The following is a 19479-nucleotide window of genomic DNA, read 5'->3' as shown; positions in this document are numbered from 1 at the left end:
CATAGCTAAGTCATCTTTATAAAAATAATTTAAATCTTTTGCAAAATGAAAGCGGCTCTGATTAGAGTCTCCCAGTTGCCAAATCTAAGTTTAAATAAACACCATTTGCAATACTTCAGAGAGATGACTGAGTAGCACCAGCTTGATTTCACTTGTAACAGTCATTATAAACCCGGAAGAGTTTGTCAGTATACCATCTTCTATTGCATAGATCCCATCCCAAAGACACATTAAAACCACCCACATTTCATAAATAGGTCTAAGATGTTATCCAGCTATAAAAAAATTATTTCCACTGAAGAAGGAAATCTATTAGAATAGGAAAAAATAAATTCTTCCTACAGTTATTTTGGGAATGTCTCCTTCAGGGCTTGTCTACAACTTTGCCCGAGTCTGGTTTTCAGTCATTAGTATGATTGTTTGACTACAGATGCCAAATTTCTTGAGGGAGCGTGGGGGTGGAGAGTTATCTACTCCAACCACTAAAGGATCACTAAAACTACTGGAGCTTTTTTTCACCCCCATTTTTTTTTTTCTTAACCAAAAAGGATTAAACTATTTTTACATAGCCTCTCCTCTTGTGAATGGTCAACATTTTGCATGTAAATTATTTCATTATGGGTACACCATACAAAAACACCCTCAACACTGAGAGACCATTACAGCTGCGAAGCTTAGGCAATGCAGAACTTAATCATGTCACAATTACACGATACCAACTTAATCTTAATTTGGCTCTTTTACATACACAAACTAATTACAGAGTATATTTTCCAGCATAAGCACACCTCCTTTGAAACAAGAGGTAAACTTGAGATGTCAGCGGTTAAACCTTTAAAAATTACTTTGTTTTGCCAGGTGAGGGAAAAAATATGTGAACACTGGAAGACAAGCACAGCTCCAATGGGAAAAAGTGGTAAGTAGCACCTAATTCCCTCCTGAGTCCTTAAAGAGCAAACCTGCTCCTCCCAAATGCAGAAGACTATAAGTAATAATAGCAATAATGACAATTTCAGTCAATGAAAACAGTATTACTACAGCGTATGGGAGTCCTGATCACAGACTAGGGCAAATTAAATTATTACATTCCCTGTCATCACCTAGTGTTTGCTTAAATTTACTGCTTAATATTGCCGGATTGGAAGCCTATTTAAATTATTCAGCACTTTTGTAATGCACTACCTCTTTAATTATGCTTTTAAACACAGTTTCTCTATTCTATGTGGAAGCAGTTAATCTAGTTTCATGTTCCTCCTTTTCATCTTTGGGCAGACAAGGCATCACATTAGGATTTTCCCAAACATGAAAATCATTCGTTTTCAGTCAGATAAAATTAAAAGGCAGTGTTTGTCCCCTAGTTTTGCTTCTATATAGCTTCTATTTATTCTCTCTATCTGTCAGTGGAACTTAATTGTAAGACTTAAGGTTACTTTTTCAAAGGTTCCCTACCAACAAGCAGAAAGCTTTGACAGGCAAACATCACACCAAAAGAGAAAGACATTCTTATAGAAAATGCAATCATCTTGTGAAATTCTCTAAGATTAGAAATAAACCGTTTACCTGCAGACAGCCACAGCTGAGAGAAAAGGAGGAACTGAACACACTCCAGTTTGATGAACTGCTCACTAAACAGCGAAGCAACGGAGATAATCGCAGCAAGCACTGCCCAAGCACTGAAAGTGGTGGATGGAGACAGAGAGCAAGTTAAAAGTAAAGAGCCACAATCTCACATCAGGCTAACTTGGTTATTGCAGCTTTAAGAGAGAGGTTTGGAAAGTTTTCCACTCCATACTACTCTTGCACACCCCTTCTAAAATTAGAAAGGGGCAGCTGGCTATTGCAGCGGAAAGATCAGCTCGGGCCCCCCAGACTCCCTCCCCCCTTTACTTGACTGACATGGCTCCCGAAAGCCACGGAGGAATTTGGGGAAGGGTGCTTCCACCTGTTGGACATGGAATGAGGTTGTCCAGGCATTCAATTATAAATCCAACTGTCAGGAGCTGACAATAAAACAGGACATAGGACAGCTGTGAGGACTACAGGAACCCCACCACCACCACCACCTTCTCCTTACTCCCACAATTCTACAGTTTGTCTTGCAGCAGAAACAATGCATGGAAAATTGTTCTCTGCGTGATTTGGGCTTTTAAAACAAGGGGATCACTTCAGATTTGTTCTGTTTTCCAGCTGTGCTACAGGGTCTTAGCACAGAATCTGGCAAGTTGTTCATATATCATTAAACACCTCCAAAACCAGATTCCTTTTTCCTAAATACAGCACACTGGCAATTGCACTGCAGATGATGCGTATAGCTGCATTCTGTACAGCAGATACTTTTATGCCTACCTTAACACGGATCTCACCTAGCCTTTTACACTGAATTTGAGCTGAATAGATTATTAGTCCAAAAAAATTTTTCAAAGGAAAGATATGAAAACCATGACCTTTTTAATTTGTGAAAAATGAGAAAATGCTCTTGTTGGCGTGAAAAAATGGGGGATAAAATTAGTCCTTTTAGCAAACCTGCTTAGGATGCTCAAAACTCAACTGCTGAGCGCAACATGACGCAGAGCAGGGTGTGAGAGACAAGGTGACAGATGGGGCTGTGTATTGTTCTAGGCGCCTTTTACACCATCGACTGCTGAAGGCCATGTGGGTATTGCCATCCTCCACAGCAGGAGCAGCAGAAGTGGGGCCATACACCACCCGGGCTGGCCACCTACAAGGGGTCTCTTGCCAGCTGTGGGTGTCTGCTCGCAATCCAGGGAGCAGTTTGACAACGTTTTCCAGTCTAGTTTGCAGAACGCTGGAAATTTTGTCTGCAAATTGGAGCGTAGCTGGTTCAGCTCCCCAAAGATCATGTTCTGCCCAAAGCTCGTATGCTGTAAACCCACAGAACAAGAAGCATCCCCTCCTCGGTCCCAGGGACAGAGCCCGTGTCTTTACTCTATAGAAGCACATTTTTGCTGTCACAGACTATTTAATTTGCTGATCTGCTGACAGCTGGGGACGGTTCAATTTCAGAAGTGAAATTTCTCTGGAAGAAGCCTAAGTGTTTTACAGTTTGGAAAACATCAAATGGCTATGTTCGCTGCAGGCAATGAAATAATTACAGAAGGAGTATGGTAATCAGCTGCCTGTGAGCAAGGCAGACAGACATTATTCTTCACCTCTGGCTGAGGAGTTACATAATGCATATGTCATTAAGTACCTGTGGATATTTAATGAGAGCCTTTTAAGGACAAAGCCACAAACAGCTCCAAAAAGGACCTACTACTTCAAGGGCGGGGGGGAAAAGAGTTTTAGGAACAGAAAATAACCTGGATTACATATGTTTTATTTGTATAAGAGCATGGAATCTCCTGCCTTCGTGTCACAACTTAGTCTTCTTTTTTGTGGTTGCCAATTCTGCTAATTATATACCTTTATTCTAAGCTAGTTTTTAGTAAGACTGTCCCTCCAGTCAGTTTACAGTGCACTAGTTTGCAACAGCAAAGGTACAGGAACAAGCTAGAAGTGGAACAAGAATGAAGTCATCCCTTTTGTCAGCTGCTGACTCTTGAATCGGACTAATGAAACAAGTGAACCATATCTTATCGTTAGTTCCGGCTGAAATCAGAACTGAGGAATTAGTACAAGAACACCAAGTAAAAGACAATTCAGAGCTATTACAATTTCCTCAAGTGTTCCTTGTCGGGAGAAAGGCCCTAATATTATCAAATACATGCATCTGCATCCCAGTATCTACCACTCTGCTCAAGTTTAAGAGTTCTAAATTTTGCAAAAGGTTGTATTTCAGGTGTCTGTATTTGGTCAAAGGTAAAAGGAACAGTCTTAAACAGGTAAAAAAAAAAGTCTGACCATTTAAAATTCAATGGGCAAATCTTAAAACAGCTTACAAAACAAACATGTATATTTTTAATGATTACTAAAATAGTTTACATAATATACAAACAAGTATGCTATCAGGAAACACTCAGAAATAAGTCACAGTTGTGGTTTGTTTTTTTTTGTTTAAAAAAAAACAACAACAACAACAAAAAAAAACCCCACATTTGTCCAGTGAAATGTCCAAAATGTAAATGCCATCTTTTCCTTCCTGAGCTATTCTTAATCATCCAGAACAGCAGCACTTCCATGTCTTTTTACTGTTCATATTTCTTCCCATTAAAATAAAAAGCACTATCCACTGCTGGCTCGCAGTGGTTAGAATAAATCCACCTCTGCTTTAAGTGACCACAGCTCTGTCTCTCAAACAGTGTTCTTTTATATGCTTGAGGTGATTTTGGTCCATTCTACTTAACACCCCAAACTTTGCTTCCACGAGGAAGCCAGAAGCTCCAGCACCTCAAGAGGTTTTCCTGGTTAAGGAGTATTTCTTGCAACAGGGCAGCTCAAGGGGTTTGTGAATAAAGGAGGAGTCCAAGAGCCACTAATGTCTCAGCTGCTACAAGAAAACATCCTATTAATTTGAGAGCAGTCTTCACATGTTCCTTCATACTCAATAAAAGCAAACGCACACAGACCAGTAGTTTAAGAGCACACACTAACAGCAATGAAATGGAAGTGCTGCAATTCTCTTTATTTTTTGCACAAAATACTTACAATAGAAACAAGTACATGTTTTTAGTCTGGTATGAGGGATTCTTGGCATGAGGAACACTAAAAAAATGTACTTGAAAAACATGCATTGCAAATCTGTTCTTCACTAGAAGCTTATATAGCAAGCAGGAGGTTATACACAGACACATGAAGAAAGGTTATTTTTCTAGGATACCAAGTACCCCAAATAAATAAATTCTCTTGATGCAAAAATAATTATGTTATTAAAATGAGAAATAACCTATGTCTTCCTAAAATTTTGTTTGCAAAGGAGATAGTACACACATGGCTGACATTTTATCATTGCCCTCAAAATTTCGGGACTTGCAGAACTTTGACAAAGAGCAGAGAATTCCTAGAAGCATCGATGCAAAGAGGTGCTGAGGGATTATTTAACCGACGTCAGTGCTATTAATGTTAAGGAAACCTCTGTACCTCAGCTTTTCTCACTCTCCAGAACTGTCTGGGGCAGGCTTATTTAAGGGAGAAATGCTTGCTGAAAGGTTCTCTTACAAGTCACAAATCTTTCAAGCAATTTCACCGTTTCTAGAAGTTGCCAGAGACAGTTGACATCTATGTTGTGATCAGATGGATCAAAAAAAAAAAAAAGTTTGTGCTTAGACTCTCATCACTTTATCATAATTTTCAGTTTATGTTTTTTCTTATGTTAGAAGTAAGCAATTCTGGCAGATGAAGGTGGTGTTTTTGCACCTTATTAACTTGTCAAATGCGTTACCAACTTTATGCACCACCAGAAAAGGATCCTCATAGCAAAGCCAATAGTGCACCAAGACAGCTTCAGAAGTAGATGAGTGGTTCTGCACTAGTGGACACTTACTTCCAGCTCCAGGACACCAAGCCTGAGTAAGTCACTGAACACAACTTACCAATAACCAGCAAGTTCCTTGCTTACATTCTGCAGTTGATCTAGAAAAGTCGCAGTTACTTTAGCTGACACAACTCTGCCAGTTGGTGGAATTTCTCTGCACAGAAAGGGCTGTACGCTGCTTTAGCTCAGCAGCTGCAGTAAGTTCTTCCCTGTTCAGCCATTGCAACATACATTTTCTGTCTTCCTCCTTTCCCAAGTCCTCTGAATTAACTTTTATGTGCATCCCTCCACAGGGAGGCCCTTTTCAGGCCAAACAGGCAACACAAGATGAGATATACGGCTCCACAGTCCACTCAGCTTATCTGTGTCCATGTTATTATAAGAACTGGGAACATCTGAACTTGTAAACTTTGCCCAGAGGAAATCCCGGACTTTCTCCTCAACTTCTTGCAAGGTGAGGCTCTTTCTCAGTGACTGCTCATCCAGAAGAACAGTCAGTAGAAGAGCCACATCCTTAAATGCTGCGTTTTCATGGTCACAGTATTTGTAAAAGATTAAGGTGGAGCCTGCAGGCAGTAACTCAAATCGATGCACCACTGCTACCTTCTTGCCTTCTCTGAACCCAGAGCTGAGCTCATTATCTACCTCCAGCTTGACAATGTCACTATCCAATATGGCTTTGTCTGCGCCATTAATTTTGATTGTAGTAGCGTTCTGGGAGAAGGCAAAAGCATCGGCAATCTCATTACTTAGGCACCTCAGCGCTTTCTCAGCTTCTTGGCCAGCTGTGAACAGTAGGATGGCTGGTTCCAAATGCAGATGGGAAGCATTAAGATGTTTCTCAAGGAACACGTGGGTTCTTTTCCACAGATTGGGGTCCTGACTTTGGTAAGTATTTTTTAGTTTCTTCATCCGGGCCCGAAACGTTTGCAGAATTTGAGTATCTCTACTTGACAAAGTTGCATCTAGAAGACTTGGCATTCCAATCCACAGGACATAAAGCAATGGGACAATAATTAACAGAACCAGTAACAAAGTCCAGCTCTTGCAAAATCCACTCTGCGATTCACCATTATCTATAGAAAGCAGGAGCAAACAAGAAGAAACTGTTTTAAAAGGAATCAGAAGTCAACAATTGAGAGGAAAACAAAAGGAAAAAGTAGAATTCAATTAACTCATCCCACTCAAAAGCTACCGGTATGGTATTTAAAGAGCATAAAAAAGATGTAGTTTAAAAAACCAACCAAACAAACCCCAGCTTTGAACTTCTTTAGCAACTTAGTGAAGTGACAGTATTTAAAAAAAGGACAGTTTTACACATTTCCAGATTGACTAAGAAATAGGACATTCTTCTGAAAAAGAAGCTTTTCTGAAAGTTTATCAGTACTCCATTCTATTTAATCAAATCCAAACTAAGAGTTTAACACGGTTCTGAAGAAGGTCAAGCTCTTTCCTACATTTAGGCTCCTCAGAAAAAGCCCTATACAAAACCTGGCATCACCATCATGGTTTCTGTGTTATTATTTCTCCTCCCTATCTCTGTAAGGATAAAAATAGTTTCTACAGCAGTATTTCCATCTCAAACGCTGCTGATCAACACTATCAGAAAACATTTGTGGTGTTTGGACCAGTCAGCTTCACGAAGAGTACACACAGCAAACAATGCACAGGAAGCATAAAGAATCACCAGTATTTTGATTTGGTTTTGTATTTGAACAGTTGAATTAACAGTTTTTTGACCTACTACAAGCATAAGGCTCAATTCTGTTCCCAGTAAAATTAGTGACAAAATACACCAACCTCACTGGAAACAGGAAAGAACTGTATACCTTATGCTACCTTTTTATATCCTAACTTTGATCAGGACAGCAACATAACAACTGTTAAATAAGAACACCAGTAGGCCTGCCTCAGTTTTAATCTTGCAGCAAATCTTGTAAACACTACAGATGGAAGACCTTAAATTCAGGTGGCAATGTTACCTATTATTCAACACCCTTTCTTCCTCAGTGTAGAAAACATACCCTAGCAAGCAAGCCATCTGTTCTGGCAAGGACCCTCAATTTAACACAAGCTATCAGGAAATCTAATACTTGGGCAGGCATGAAAATGGTTAAATGTAACACAAGGATGAAAGAGAAGTGAAAGCAGAAGTCTTACTTTTGGCCAAAGGCTGTGACTGCTTCCCTGTACTGGACTGATCTCGAAATTTACTTCTGCCTGTTAAGAGATTAAGAAAGGAACATGAGAAAAACACTAAGACAACAATTATAACCAATTTTCCAGCGAGGAATTTAGCAGGGAGTCGAAATCACCAAACTGCATTACTTTCAATGAAAGGCTGTTCTTAGTTATGCTTTTACATACAACATTCTACCAAGCTTATAGGAAGGTTGACAAAGCACCCTTGCATAACATCTTGTTGAAGTGAATGCAGTCCTGCTAAGCAGGAGCAAAGGCGAGGCTGTGATCTCATCCTGGGCAGGGCTGTATCAAGTATGGGGCATTCTGTCCTTTTCTGCATCATTCGCCCTCCTGTGCTCAAGCAAGGCTAGTCCTGAACAAAGAAAATGGCACATTCACCTCTGTTACAAGCCTGAGAAGTCCCATTCAACTGGCAGACCAACTCTCCATCCACACTATTTGCCAAATGTCAGTTCTTAAGCCATCTTGACAATCTTGCATAAAAAGCACATGCCCCCAACCTATCACAAATCACCCCCAATTTTTAACTCTTGAAAAGTTACGCAAATAAAAATGGAGGCATTTCAAGTACAAGGTGACAAAATGGAAGATACTTAACAACCTGTTATTTGCTGTACAAGGATCCCATGTCCCAATTAAGTTTCCTGATTTTACTCACAAGTTTGAGGGACAGAAAAATGGAAGCTCAAATAACACACCTATTAGAAAGACAACATCGTGCATGATATAAGTAGCAAAAGCCAAGCATTAAAGGTGTAGTCTCATATCCCCTCTCCATCTAGCTTGGGTCAGAGGCCTGCTTCATCAGCAGTCAGTTTCTTGGGATGAACTGTGCTTTTGAAGCAAAATGCAAGCTTTCAACTTCAAAATATACTTTTGGTCTATTTATTTAAATGGGCTCAGACAGCAAAGTACAAGAGACATTATCCATAAAAGAGTGTTATGAACAACTTTCCCAAGAGACCAGTATGAATATATACAGTGCAATTACTGGTCAGCATGTTTTCAGCATTTAGTCAGTTAATTAAAAAGACACAAGAATTTCTGGCTCCTCATGAGCTACAGCAACTGGTTCAAAGCTGAAGGCTCTTTAATAATGTATAACCAAATAAGGATACTGTCAATGGCACTATTGAGAATAAATTGAACAAACACACCCTGCAGTAGCTATTTCAAGAACACTAAATTCTATAACCTTGTTTCTCTATGAATGTAATCGCAGAAGGTACTAAAAGCAGCTCTGGTTTAAGCTGGAGCTTAACTGACTTAATAAACTACGTTATTCTGCAATTTCAACCCCCCACCCAGACATGGAGCTTGTAACTGGCTAAGCTTATGTAAGTCTTCTAATAGTTAACAGATCAAAAATCACCTCAGATCTGTAATACTTTACAATGTAGCCCTGTTTGATGAGACCAGGTTTCATATTTAGGAGACAGCTGCGATTCATAACCTAAAGGAAAAAATATTTCAACAAGCAGCCTACAAACAGATCCATGAAGGCCAAGCAAATTATTTGTCTTGCCTAATTCAAAAGGTGTAACTTCTGCAGACACCTTAGCACTTTCAGAGTTTCAAGTAATATTCCAAAGTTCTTCACCCAACACACAACTGATCACTCCTGCAGTACCTATTACCTCTGGCACATGAAAGAAAAAGCACCAGACTAGCGAGAACTCCCAGCATCAATTCATTTTTCAAAGGTGTTTCACAGATGGGCAGCTACCAAAAGACGAGCTTCTCTTCCAGAAGGCACTGTGGTTTTTCAAAAAAAAAAACACCACAAAACAAACCAACCCTGAACCACTCCCCCAGGTTCTCCAGATTGAATTCTGATTTACAAGACTTTGTTTATCTATACTTGTTCAGGATAGAACCAAGCACCTAGACGTTAAGACCAGAAGGCTACTAAGAAGTAAAAAAAAATTTTTTTTTCCCCTCTTTTTTCAAGTACTGTTCCAAGAGGAAAAAAACCTAAATCAACAAATCCATAAAAACAACCAAAGATAAAAATCTGAAACACAAGGAATTGGTCATTAGATGAACAGACGGGGGGTTGCCAACAAAAAAAAAAAATGCTGCTCCTCTTCAGGAGTATAAGGCAACTAATTCAATCATAGCAGGCCACCATTATTCAGGGAAAGGCTAGAAGGGAGGGTGATGTGTACAAACCAATCTAACATTCACTGCTACCAAAAGGTGAAGGTTTTGTTCCCTTCCTCAGCTCACCCCCACACCACCACTAGTACATGCTCTGCACTTACTGATTGTTCCATGAGTCAACTCCATTTACCAACCCAGCCAAAAAAAGAAAAGAAAACAAAAAGAAGTGGGTAATTTTCAGTGGTCAGCAAATTGAATAACCTTATAGGAGGGCTCTGGAATTTGCTGCTAGCAAATTCTCCAGCTTCCATTCGGATCTGCCTTCTGGGTCCCTTTCCACCTTCCCAGACAGAGTGTCCCAAGGCATAAGAAAATCCATAAGCAGAGGAAAGGAAAGTAATTCTGTACTTCTCACTTAATTACAGGGAAAGGCCAGGCTATCTATTTTCTGACTTACTCTGTGATGTAGTTGAGCAGTGCTCTTGATTTTTCTCAAGGAAGTCAGCCTTTGTTTCTGAAACCAAAGCACAAATGAAAGAACTTGGTTATCACATCAGAGGTCAGAATAAGACAGAGGAGTCATACATGCTTTTAGCTCTTTCTATGAAATTTTCAGAGGTTACTAGGGAAGCAGTATATGCTGTTCTGCCAAGCCTTTGCCATATGACAGCCTCTTGGACCCCCCTGGAGGTGAAGAAAGCCACTATATTATCCACTAGAAAGGGCTTACTTTGGCCCTTCCCCCTGCTTTTCCCAATATGACACAAAATTATCCTTCCTATTTTTTTCTTTAAAAGAGTAATGATGCAACAATGACAAAATGCAAAAGATGGAAAGTTAGCAGTGTTAATTGATTGCTATCGGAGAGTACCAAATTTGTCACTTCTGAAACCAAAACTACTTAGCAGGAGGAAAACCAAAAAATAAACAGCATAAAGCTACCACCTTAACAACACAGCTATCAGCCCAGGGGGACTCTAGCAAACATGTTTGTAGCTGCCTGAGCAAAATGCCTGCATGTGCTTCCGGGAAGGGGCAGGCTGACACAGATGTGTTCTCGTGCACATCTCAGTGGCCTGGCTCACGTCTGTGTTTTGTCAGTCTGAGCTCACAAGTGCTTTCAGTGCCCTCCCACTAATACTGTGTGGTTAGGGCTGCTACTGGCCGAATTAATGCAAGCCGCTACCTCACCTTCTGACCACTTACCAGCTTTCCTAAAAGCCTCCCTTACATAGCATATCCACTTGGATGTATTCAAACCACGTCTAGTAACATAACTACCTGCTGCTGGGCTAAAAAGTATCCTATGTTTTCTTCCTCATTGTATTTCCCTATTGATTCTGTAACACACATCAAGAAAAACCTCTTGAGCAATGAGCCAAAAGGGGCTCTCTCTGACATCACTTAGTAAAGTCAGCTTACCCCTAATAAAAGTAAGAAGTAACTCATCGTTTTAGAAACAGAAGAGTTTTGTTTTGCTTTGGCTGAGGCAATTAAAGATCCACTCTCATAACAGTTTTCAAAGCAGGTATGGTATTACTTGTCTTTTTGGTTTGCTTTTCAAAAAGCAGATGGCTATGTCTTTATCAAAGTTTAAAACTGCTTTTTCTTGAACTTTTAAGGTTTTACACCCAAACAGATGACTATCATACTGCAGTCAGTTTTAATTCAACTCTGGAGCAGGAGTTCACTGTGAAATTTTATTTTTTTTTTTTTATTAAAAAACTTCTTCATCCATTCAGACTTCAACTCAACAACTCCCCTTTTTGTAATAGAACAAAGAATGTCATTTCAGCACATTTATGCAATTATTTGTCACATTGTGGGAAAGGTACTGATAAAACTAGCGTTGTTACCTTTTAACAGTGTATAAATGTTTGGTTGATGCCCTGCTGGTTTCTCTGGTTCATCACTGTCATAAGCCTTTGTTTGTTCTTTTATTAGGTTATCTTGAAGAAAGTAAGTTGAAGAGCTGCCTATCAGGAGGCAAAAAAAATAAAAGAGAAAAAGAGGATTGGTATAGGTGCAGTATCATTTGTGCTGGTAACATCACAAAACTGAAGGACCAAGACATAGTTTCAGAACATATATGATCTAAACCAGTGATTTTCAAGTTGTGATCTCCCAGGAGTTACTGAAAATGTAACCAAAAGCCACTAATGGTAAATCTGAGTTCTTTACAAATATAGCTGTCTACAGCACCAAACACTTCCCCCTGCCCTTAGGAGCCCTTGGCTTAAAAATACTTGGAGAGAAAAAAAAAAAAAAAAAAAAAAAAAAAAAGACATCAAGACACCAAATGCTAAGAGCCAAGAAATGCCTTACAGTAAGGGAATTCAGTGTAAACTACTAAATACACAAGCATGGGAGTAAAGACTTTTTTTCCCAGTTTTGGGCACACAACTTAAAACAGTAATTGTGCTGTCTTCCACAGCACTAGACAGAGGGGAAAACAGAGACAAGCAAATATAGAACATAAATCCCCTTTTTATGCAGTCCAAGCCATCCTTTAATTGGGTCTCTCACTCTTTCATGAACCAAAATGGCAATCCAGGGCACCTACGCTCCCAACTCAATCCCCTCAGGTAGCTGGGAAGACTCTAAACCAACACCTTTAGATTGTTCGCCAAATTACACAGCTGAAACCCAACTTAGTTAATTTTACTAAGTAGAAAGAATAAAGCCCTGTGAGATGACAGAAGTCACAGAGCAAAGGTCGGGGCTGGAAAGCCAGTCTAAAGCATAAAGTGCAACCACGTGGTTGCCCAGATTCAAGGGGGTGGAAACAAAAGTTCAGGTATGGCATGAAAGCTGTAGTACAGCTGCAGAACAGAGACCATGACACAGTGATCAAGCTGAAGGGCATAAGCAGAGAAAACAGCAAAGGGAAGAATACAACTGGTAAAACCTCTATAACATTCACACTGGGCCCTTGCATTCTTTTACCAGTACTGGGTTCTCCCAGTGTTTAATGTGTTTCTGTATCTCTTTTCTCACATGTGTGAGGGCAACACACAGCTTGCCACCTAGTGTTTATTAATTTTACTTCAAGGAAAGAAAACATTGCCTTTTTGTAATGTTTCGGCAGCTTTAGCATGCCATCATGTGAAGCATACAAAGGAGAAAAAAAAACCCAAACAATCCAAAACACAAGCAAGGGAGAAAACTCCCTTTTAAACTAAAATTTAAAACTAAGTTTAGTTTAAAACAAGATATTAAGTCACAGGTACCGCAGTAAAGTATTTTCACATAGTGAGTGGGATATTGTATTTTTAAAAACCATCTCAAAAAGCTGTTAAATGACTGATTTCCTACAAAGCTAAGAGTGAAGATACTCAATAAATTACTTCATCTTCACGAACGCCAAACAACATACTCATAATATTTCACTATGTACTGAGGTTTTGCAAGAAAAATCTCACTAATAGCAGTGGCTAGTAATCACAAGACCAGAAGGATCTATGAATCTAAAGAGGGCTACTCATACAGTCCATACTTTTTAATTCCTCTCCCCTTCTTTGCATCAATCAGGAAGTACTCTATGTCTCTCAAAGCATTCTTAGAAGTTGTTGTTAAAAGGAAAGATTTAAATATACAGAATTTAATTTCTCACATGAAGACAGCTCTTGAATCAGCACCCCATGTAACAGTGGGTATCACCAACAGAAAGAGTATTAGTACAAGCAGACAGCACACACGGCATCCCCTACAGAGAAATGTAATCTCCCCCTTTATAAAGTTTAACTTTCCTAGAAATATGTATAAATACAAACTCCAGATCAGACATGCCTATTCTTTCCTTACAAGGCCTTAAGCCTCCTACCTAAAGGATCATTCCCGCCTCCCAGGCAAGCTAGTGAGGATTTTCCAAACCACCTTCAATCTGCTAGCCAGCCACCTACTGCACAGTCACCTGCCAAGAGAGTGATCTTCTTACTATCCCCATTTCATACACCAGTTTAATCAAACGGATTAGAAATCTGTGAGTTCATAAACTACAGGTTTATAAACCAAAATATAAAGCCACTATCTTAACACAGTGGAACTTGTTCTTGTAAGTCTAGTGCATATCTATCCCTGTGGGTTCAATCTTTTTCAACACAGAGATAAGCCTGCAACACACTTGCTGCAGTGTTCCACAGCAACTACAGACAGCACAAACTCGAGTGCCAAAACCATCTACCACCTGCCTTGAACTCGAACAGTCCTGTGCTCTACTTACAAATTTTCAGACACCTTCAACAGAGATTGAAGGTGTCTTTAGCTCGTTGATCAAGATGTCCAATTCAAGGCAGGCTATGTAGGCTCTTAAAGCTTTTCAGCTCTAGAAGCAAGTTTCCTAATCTATATTTAAAACCTCTAAGCAGAAGCCAGAAACCAGTTTCTCAAGTTGTGGGTTTGCTTCCATTCTGCTCTCAGGGAAGCATGACAATTACATCCTTATAAAAATCCACCCTGCTTGCCCTGTTGCCTCAGACCCTGCGTTCCCCTAAACTCTGCAGAAAACAATACTGGATAGCTACAGGTGGGAGGACTGTGAGGGGGGAAATTACTCCTTTGCTTCTACATAAAGCATGAGGGTCTCTGACACCTGCTGTGACTATAACCAAATGCCACTTGTCAGAGCTTGGGGAGGACACCTCTCCCCCCAGCCTAATTTTCAGAGACATCTACACTAAAAAAAATAAAAAAACAAACCACTCAGCTGTACCTCTGAAAGCAGCCCAGCCACATTTAAATTACTAAACGTGCTAGTACCCTGGTTAGCCATCATTTGGGAGTAACAGCTTCCCACGTTTTTTTTTTTCACAGATAAACTTTGTACTTTCCCAAAAAAATACTCATCACCTCTCTCTTCCACCCTCAAGATTTTTCTACGCCTCCTGGAAATTCTGCTTCTGAAATGTAACAGGCAGCCCCTTTTAAGGGCAGTGCCACATAATTAAGGCCATGCATTGCAGCTGTAACAAGAGCTTGGTGACAGCCCTGTCACAAGAATACAGATGGAAATAGAGAATAGTCTCAGGCTAGCCCAACTCATCCATCTGAGAATCACCACACACTAATAAAGCATACAGTCTGACTCAAAATAGAACAGACCAAACCAGAAGGAAATACAATTTGCTTGCAGTTTTCTAATGGAATGACAAGCTAAAGCCACATGACCGTATTATATAAAGTTAGCATCTCCCTAAAGCTTTGAGAAGGATACAGCTTTCGTCAGCTAGAGAAACAAGAAGGTGACACACAGAGCTAACACAACAGCTTCTCCAGTCCAGTGTCCCAGAGCAAGTCCCAAGGCATGCTTGGTGCTTCAGAGGAAGGACAGGCAAGCCCCAATTACACACTTCCTCATAGGCAATGCTGCTTGCTGTAAGGAGCACAGTCCTACAGCAATCTAATTTTGACGCTCAAGATACTTTATTTAAATTCAGCCTTTAAAAAAACCAACCGCTGGTAGTAAAAACAGTTATTCCCCATTTCAATGCTGTGACAAAACACTATTCCAAGCGATGCACAAGGTAAACAGCCACCTAAGGAGCTTCAGACTGCTCCACGTGCACCAACCCTTTTGGAAGGCAGAGAAGTGCTCCTCATCTCTTATATACGGAATAAAAACAGCAGCGGGATTTCCTCACCTCTACACCAGAACCACAGTAAAACCTGCACAGGAGCTAAACCCCCAAAAATTCAATTTCTTCCAGTCTTATGCACTTCAGCACCTTCACAAGCGGCGCACACAGCAACCTCTCCGAGTTGAGCCTTACCTGCGGACCTGCACGCTTTTATAGGGGGGCGAGTCAAGGAGTCTGCATCCCCAAAGCGATGCTCGTCTCCTGAAACAAGAAACAGGTGAATCGCCTGGAAAGGCCGGGCAGCTCCGTTCAAGCCCACCCGTCCCCCACCCTGAGAGCCCTTCCAGGAGCACCCAACACCCCTTTCAGACCCGCTGGGTCACCCCGGTGTGCCGCTACCTCCCGGCCCCGCAAGCCGAGCGGCCGCGGGGAAAATGAGCGAGCCCGCCCGCCCCACTTCGCACCGCCCCACCGCGCCCTCAACCGCGGGATCTACCGCGGGGCGTTGAGCGCGCCCGCCCGCGCCGCTCACCCTCCAGCGCCCCTCCGGGGCCGGGCTCGGCCGCGGCCTCCTCCGCCTCCTCCGCCCCGGCCTCCTCTGCCCGCGCCGCCGCCAACCGGGGGCTCTTCCGCCGGCGCTTCAGCTCGGTGGCGGCCGGCGGAGCCTGCCCGTCGCTGCCCCCCACCATCCTGCCCGAAGCCGCTCCGCGCCGCCGCCTCCTCCACCACCGTCCCCCGTTGCCCGCCGCTTCCTCTTCTTCTTCTTCTTCTTCTTCTTCCTCCTCCTCCTCCTCCCGCTGCGCCGGACCGAAGCTGCCGCCTTCCCGCGGCGGGGGCGGCTCCGCGAACCTCACTTCCCGCCGGCCCCCGCGCGGGGCGGGCTCGCCGCCCGCCGCTTCCGCGCGGAGAGGGCGCCGCGGCGTCACGAGGAGCAGCGCCCGGCCCGCCATGGCCGCCCCCCCCCCCGTTACACACACACACACCCGCACCCGCCGCCCTCCTGAGGGAGCGGGGCCGCTGCCCCCCGGCCCGAGGGAAGCGGCCGTCCCGCCTGCCCTCCGGTGAAAAAAAAAACAAAACAAAAACACAAAAAACAGCAAAATGAGGGAGCGCCCGGCCGCCCCGCTCAGGGCCCGCCGCCTCTCCCCAGCCCGGAGGGGCGGCCCCTGAGGGGAGGCCGGGCCCGGCGAGCCCTTCGGGCGGGACGGGGCCCTGTCCCCCCCCAGCTGAGGGGCCGGGCCGCCGCGGGGGTCCCGCCGCGGGAGGAAAGGCGGGCTGCCCCGCGGGGAAAAAACACCCGCGCGTCGCGGCCAGTGTTTGCCGTGAGGTGACGTGTGCGGCGGGGCTGGGGGGGAAACGGTGGCGCGTCCCTGTTGTTCCCACCTTTTGACAGCGGACATTTTCTGTAACCGCCGCACACACCCCCTCCGAACAGCTGCGGAGCAGTTTGGACACCAAGTTGCTAAGCAAAGGGTGAGGGGAGTGACAATTCGGGCCTCGCTTTCTGCACCTCTCCTGTCCGTACGCATATTTTAAAATAAAAACTATTTTAATGCTGTGCTTGCACACCATAAATGTTCCCGTTTCATCCAGAAGCAAGTGAATATTTGTCAGTTAAACAATGCGTACTGCTTTCTGTACCAGCAATTGAGTAAACACTGTCATTCTACTAAGACGCAAAAGCAGAACACGAGACATTTGAGCAGCATTTTCTAAAGCAAAAATAAAAGAGGATGTAACAAATGCCACTTTGGGAGGTTTCAAAGTACGGCTGAACCATCCATTCAACTCAAGCAGAAAAAGACCTGCTGGTCACTGGCTTATGATTTCTGACCCAGCGGATTGACAGCTACAAATAGTATTGCTTTATTCACAAGTTTCCTAAGAAAGTTACTAAATGATTACATTGTGGAAATATTTACATAGCATGTCCTTTGTAATTCACCCAGTCACTGTGGATTCCTCTGCAGATTGAGAGGAAACATTATTCCTATTTAAACAAAATCCTCCCTCAAACTCAAGTTAAAAGAATGACCGGATTTGGTAACAATTCTGCACCCCAGCTCACATCCCATGACTTTGCGAATGCTCAAGGAAGAAAAGTGACACTACACGACGTCGGCGTGCTTCTTGGTAATGTTTTTGTGTCGAAGACCAACCCGTTACCCCCCCCCCCCCAAGCTGGTCTCTGGTAATGGGGTGCTCAACCCGCGCAGGCTCTCACCCCCACCCCGTTTCGCCTCTCTCGCTTGCCGAGCTGCAGCGCCGCTGCTGGATTTGTGACGCTTGTGCCTCGGCCCACCTCTGATGGCCTCCTGTGACAGAGGGATATAAAATACTTCAATTCTCATGAAGCCCTTGACACCTGCAGCTCCTGCCCGCTCTGGCCACCTCAGCCATTCCTTACTTCTGGCCAGAAGCAGACTGAGCCAGACTGAGGCACGAGATGGACGGCAACTAAGAGCAGAGCCCTCAGGGAGAGCTTGGCCAGTGCACCAGCCACTCAGACTTTTTCCTTCCTGCCTTGCCGTTCTCCCTGGTTTAACAGCCTCTGCTGCACCTGGTGAGAGGTTGGCCGTGATAAAGAAAAAAAAAAAAAAAAAATGTGCTGACTCTTCCCCGGGGAAGTGAGTGGACTCTGTCCCCTCCTGGCCACCCCCAGCAGGGTGGCTCTGGGGGCCACGGAGGAAGCCGCTGCCTTTCTGCGCTGCTGGAGAGAAGGTGCAATCCTGCTGCCGTGCCCACGCTCACACCTCACGCCGTCCTGATACCACCCGCGCCAGTGTCGATGCTCGTGGGCACGCTCACCCCTCGTGCAGCGTGGCACGTGCGTGTCTCATAACCGAGCGGTTACAGTACGGTCAAGGGACGGACGCAGAGTTGGCCGTAGGGCGGGGGACAGCTCGTGGAGGTTTGGGGAGAGAGCGAGAGGAAGCAGGGCACCCTCTGGCCAGCCCTGCCCAGGGCAGGGGGGGCACACAATGGCGTCTCCCACTTCCAGGTGCAGCCCTGTACTAACTGCTTATCGACCTGCTGCCCACAAATGAGACTCGCCCTTTTTTGAACCTCCTGACACTCTGCCTCTGTGGCCCCTGCGCCAGGAAGGTTTCCTGCACGCAGCATAAAGAAGTATGTTGGGTTTCTGCCCATTTGAACCCAACCTTCTACCTGTTTTACAAGCGTCTTGAGTCCTAGTGCTGGGGGGCTTTACTGAACTCATTAGTCAAATCCCACCCTTCAGCTTCCTGCTCTCTAAATTGAGGAGTCTCAGCCATTTAGTGCCTGCTCCTTACCAGCTTTCAATGACCTTTCCTCATGCTTCATCTCAGCCATTTGCCACTGGGCTGCTCTGGGGATGTCAGTGAAAAGGCTGCAAGCTGAGTTTGGGGAGGGGGGGGGTTGCAGTCTCTGCATTGCTCTTCCTTGTGCTGAAGCTTTTCCTGTGACATGCCCTGCTCCATGCTGCCTGCTTCCCGTGAAATGTGTCCTGGGCAGGGGGGGAATAGGGAAGGCGTTGGACCATACCTGTCTCTTGTGCAGGCACAGTAAGGCACAGCATAATTTTTTTTTTTTTTTTTTTAAATCATTGCTCAAATGAGGCCAGGAGCAGCTACACACACTCTCTCTAACCCTCTGCCTGTTGCAGTCTCTGGACCACACCAGAAGGGAGATCCAGGGGGTCTCCCCATCCCTTGCCCTCCGGGCTGATGCTAAACACACTCCATTTCACAGCACGCAGCTCCTCACCCTCCCTGCACTTGCACAGCATGACATTTTCAGAGTCTGGGGCTTTCCGGCTAAGTGTTCGGGTTGTTTTTCTCATCTTTTCATCCTCATAAATCAGTTCTCAAAACCATTCCCGCCTCACTGCCATTTAGTTGTTTAAATCTGCAACGCTGTTACTTAACGCAAGCAGCAGCCCGTCATCCAGTTTGCCTGAAGGAAACTCTGCGTGACTACAGAGTTCCTGAAATACAGAACAAAAAAAAAAAAAAAAAAAAAAAAAAAAAGTGATAATTTCCTGAATGCTCTCAAGAACGACTGCGGTTCACTGGGGAAAAGCTGTCTGCCTTTGGCGAGGAGGACGGAAGGAAAACTATTAAACTACACCTCCCAGCAGCCTGCCGGGTGTCTGTGGAAGGGCAGAGTTCACCCTCACGTTGA

At 43.7% G+C, this 19479-nt stretch overlaps 1 protein-coding gene across 1 annotated transcript; it reads right to left on the bottom strand.

The window, feature by feature from the left end:
• Positions 1-3316: 3316 nt before the first annotated feature.
• Positions 3317-16265, bottom strand: LOC104356863 (torsin-1A-interacting protein 1). Its single transcript, XM_033004476.2, has 6 exons — positions 15848-16265; positions 15508-15576; positions 11596-11715; positions 10197-10253; positions 7592-7651; positions 3317-6507 (listed from the first exon to the last, which is right to left on the bottom strand). Exons 1-6 carry the CDS (start codon positions 16263-16265, stop codon positions 5705-5707), a joined length of 1527 nt encoding a protein of 508 aa, XP_032860367.2. The 3' UTR covers positions 3317-5704.
• Between the last annotated feature and the right edge of the window lie 3214 nt (positions 16266-19479).

Source organism: Tyto alba, unplaced genomic scaffold, assembly GCF_018691265.1.
Source record: "Tyto alba isolate M040663 unplaced genomic scaffold, T.alba_DEE_v4.0 Super-Scaffold_1000006, whole genome shotgun sequence".
Taxonomy (NCBI): domain Eukaryota; kingdom Metazoa; phylum Chordata; class Aves; order Strigiformes; family Tytonidae; genus Tyto; species Tyto alba.
Note: the sequence above shows the minus strand (reverse complement) of the source record. Positions and strands in the feature narration are given on the sequence as shown.

Bases quoted from the DNA above. Each gene is read 5' to 3' on its own strand.
- LOC104356863 (XM_033004476.2), bottom strand. From the start codon at position 16,265: ATGGCGGGCCGGGCGCTGCTCCTCGTGACGCCGCGGCGCCCTCTCCGC. The intron at 7,652-10,196 runs GTAAGTCAGAAA...ATCTCTTAACAG, and splicing joins CTGCTCAACTACATCACAGA to GCAGAAGTAAATTTCGAGAT. The intron at 6,508-7,591 runs GTAAGACTTCTG...TGCTTTCTATAG, and splicing joins GTCACAGCCTTTGGCCAAAA to ATAATGGTGAATCGCAGAGT.